The 2,615-nt window shown below is 27.0% G+C and overlaps 1 protein-coding gene across 1 annotated transcript in view; it reads left to right on the forward strand.

Moving 5' to 3' along the window:
• The window catches only part of LOC106791180 (protein Wnt-7b), a gene marked incomplete at its 5' end in the record, with an annotated part of 28,447 nt that overhangs the window by 21,456 nt on the left and 4,376 nt on the right, over positions 1-2,615 (forward strand). Inside the window, 3 exons of the mRNA XM_014756650.1 lie at positions 759-873; positions 1,108-1,179; positions 1,564-1,651. Of these exons, the coding sequence (XP_014612136.1) occupies positions 759-873; positions 1,108-1,179; positions 1,564-1,651 (275 nt within the window). The remainder of the gene's footprint in view (positions 1-758; positions 874-1,107; positions 1,180-1,563; positions 1,652-2,615) is intronic.

Consider the following 2,615-nt stretch of genomic DNA (forward strand, 5'->3'; position numbering starts at 1 on the left):
ACAAAGATATGAAGTAATATCAAAATGAAGAGATATATAGATTTGGTCCATAACTATGCTAAAAATCTAACACACACACAAGAAAACATTTAATTAATAAATGAAACTTGGATAGGGGATATAATCTTTTCTATWTCTATGTATAATGTATATATGATTATTTAAATATATATGTATTGTTTAGACAAAGGTATGAAGTAATATCAAAATAAAAAGATATATAGACTTGATCCATAATTCTGTTGAAAATCTAACACACACATTAGAAAACATTCAATTAATAAATGAACCTTGTGTAGGGGATAAAATATATTATATACCTATGTATATATGATCAGATATTATTTAAATATATATGTATTGTATAGACAAAGGTATGAAGTAATATCATAATGAAGAGATATATAGATTTGATCCATAACTCTGTTGAAAATCTAACACACACAAGAGAACAATCAATTAATAAATGAACCTTGTGTAGGGGATAAAATATATTATATACCTATGTATATATGGTTAAATCTTATTTGAATATATATGTATTGTATACACAAAGGTATGAAGTAATATCAAAATGAAAAGATATATAGATTTAATCCATAACTCTGTTGAAAATCTAACCAGAAAAAATTGAATTAATAAATGAACCTTGTGTAGGGGATAGAATATATTGTTATACCTATGTATATATATATATATATGATTAAATATTATTTGAATATATATATTCTAATATATCGTAATTGTGTGTATTCCAGGAAGCAGAGAGGCAGCTTTCACGTACGCGATAAGCTCGGCTGGAGTTACATACGCGGTAACCGCAGCTTGCAGTCGCGGCAATATCACGGCTTGCGGTTGCGAACCGGCTATAAGGTAAACCGACGACTTGGCAGGCTCTTGCTGTCGTCCCTTGCGAACATATTAACGAGATTACCTGTGTTACTTCTTTTCTTCTCTCTCTCTCTTTCTCTTTTTCATTCATTCATTCATTTTTTTCTTTGTATTTCTTTTTCCATTTCTTTCTCTATCTAGTTTGATATTATACACATACCTTTGACTTTAAATGAAAATAGACGAATATATAATCAGTGTCCTTTCGTTTAGCAGGACGAGAAAGGAATTAGCTCCGAATGGTTGGGAATGGGGAGGTTGCAGTGCAGACATCACTTATGGAATGAGGTAGGCGGATTAATTAAAATCATTTTACGTTTCATTATGATATCTGCTTATGCATATCTTATTCATGCATGTCATGCATGCATGCATGTATGTATGTATCTATCTGTATATTATAGATCTATTTATAAACAATTTCTTTCTCTCTGTTAGTTTATTAATATTTCATATGCATATGTTTGAAACTTGAAATTTTTATTATTACAATTTGTCTATAATTTGTAAACTAAACTAACTCTGATATAATTATGTAAAGAAAATATGTTTAATGGAATATTTAATTAACGATTAATTGATTACTTTCTTTTTATTTTTTAGTTTTCAATTGTTATTAAAAATATTCAAAATATTATATATTTATATATAATTAATGTAATATAATGACAGGTTCGCACGTAGGTTCCTGGATGCAAGAGAAATAGAAGGCGATGCTAGAAGTCTGATGAATCTTCATAATAATAAAGCTGGAAGAAAAGTTAGTGAATCTATAATAGAATTAAATAAATAAATACAGTGTATAAGGATCATAGTTCCTTTCCCCCGAGTAAACAAAGCACAAGATTTGAATAATTTATAAAAACAGTTGATATAGAACAATCATTACAATACTTTAACACCAATCCTAAATTTTGTTCTGCTCTTATGTAAAACAATAATTAAAAATCATTTGAATAATTATTTATTGAGTATAGTGTACATCAAATATCAGAAAGTTATTTTGGGGAAAGTTACTTTCATTTCACTCTGTATATACATATATACAGGGTGTCCCACATAACTATAGTCACGATTTTTCAAGTACTTGCGATAACCTGACAAAAACAATACTTTAAAACCGTTTTTACCGTTTCTTTGAAAAGTTTCGGTAAATATTTTTTATACTAATAGTGAATAGAGTTTCATGACTCTTATATTAAATTAAAGTACTCTCTTTTTTTTATGCGTAGAATACTTTGTCGAATTATAAATCAATTTGCAAAGGTTCATAATATGTCAGACAATGCAATGCTGTAAAATTGTACAACTTTGCTAATTCTTTAAAAACTTTCGGTAGATATTTTTTATACTAAGAGTGAATATATTTTAATAATTTTTATATTAAATTAAAGTACACTCTTTTATCAACGCGTAGAATATCTTATTGAGTTATAAACTAATCTGCAAAAGTTCATAAGATATCAGAGAATGCAATACTGTAAATTGTGCATCTTTGTAATTTCTTTGAAAAGTTTTAGTAAATATTTTTTGTACTTTTAGCAAATGAATTTTAATGATTTTTATATTAAATTAAAGTAGACTCTTTTGTCTACGCGTAGAATACCATATCAAGTTATAAATTTAGCATATAAAGTTCAGAAAATGTCAGTGAATGCAATGCTGTAAATTGTGCATATTTGCAATTTCTTTGAAAAGTTTCGGCCAATATTTTTTATACTTTT

Source organism: Polistes canadensis, unplaced genomic scaffold, assembly GCF_001313835.1.
Source record: "Polistes canadensis isolate GaletaPanama2010 unplaced genomic scaffold, ASM131383v1 scaffold_291, whole genome shotgun sequence".
In the NCBI taxonomy this organism is placed as follows: Eukaryota; Metazoa; Arthropoda; class Insecta; order Hymenoptera; family Vespidae; genus Polistes; species Polistes canadensis.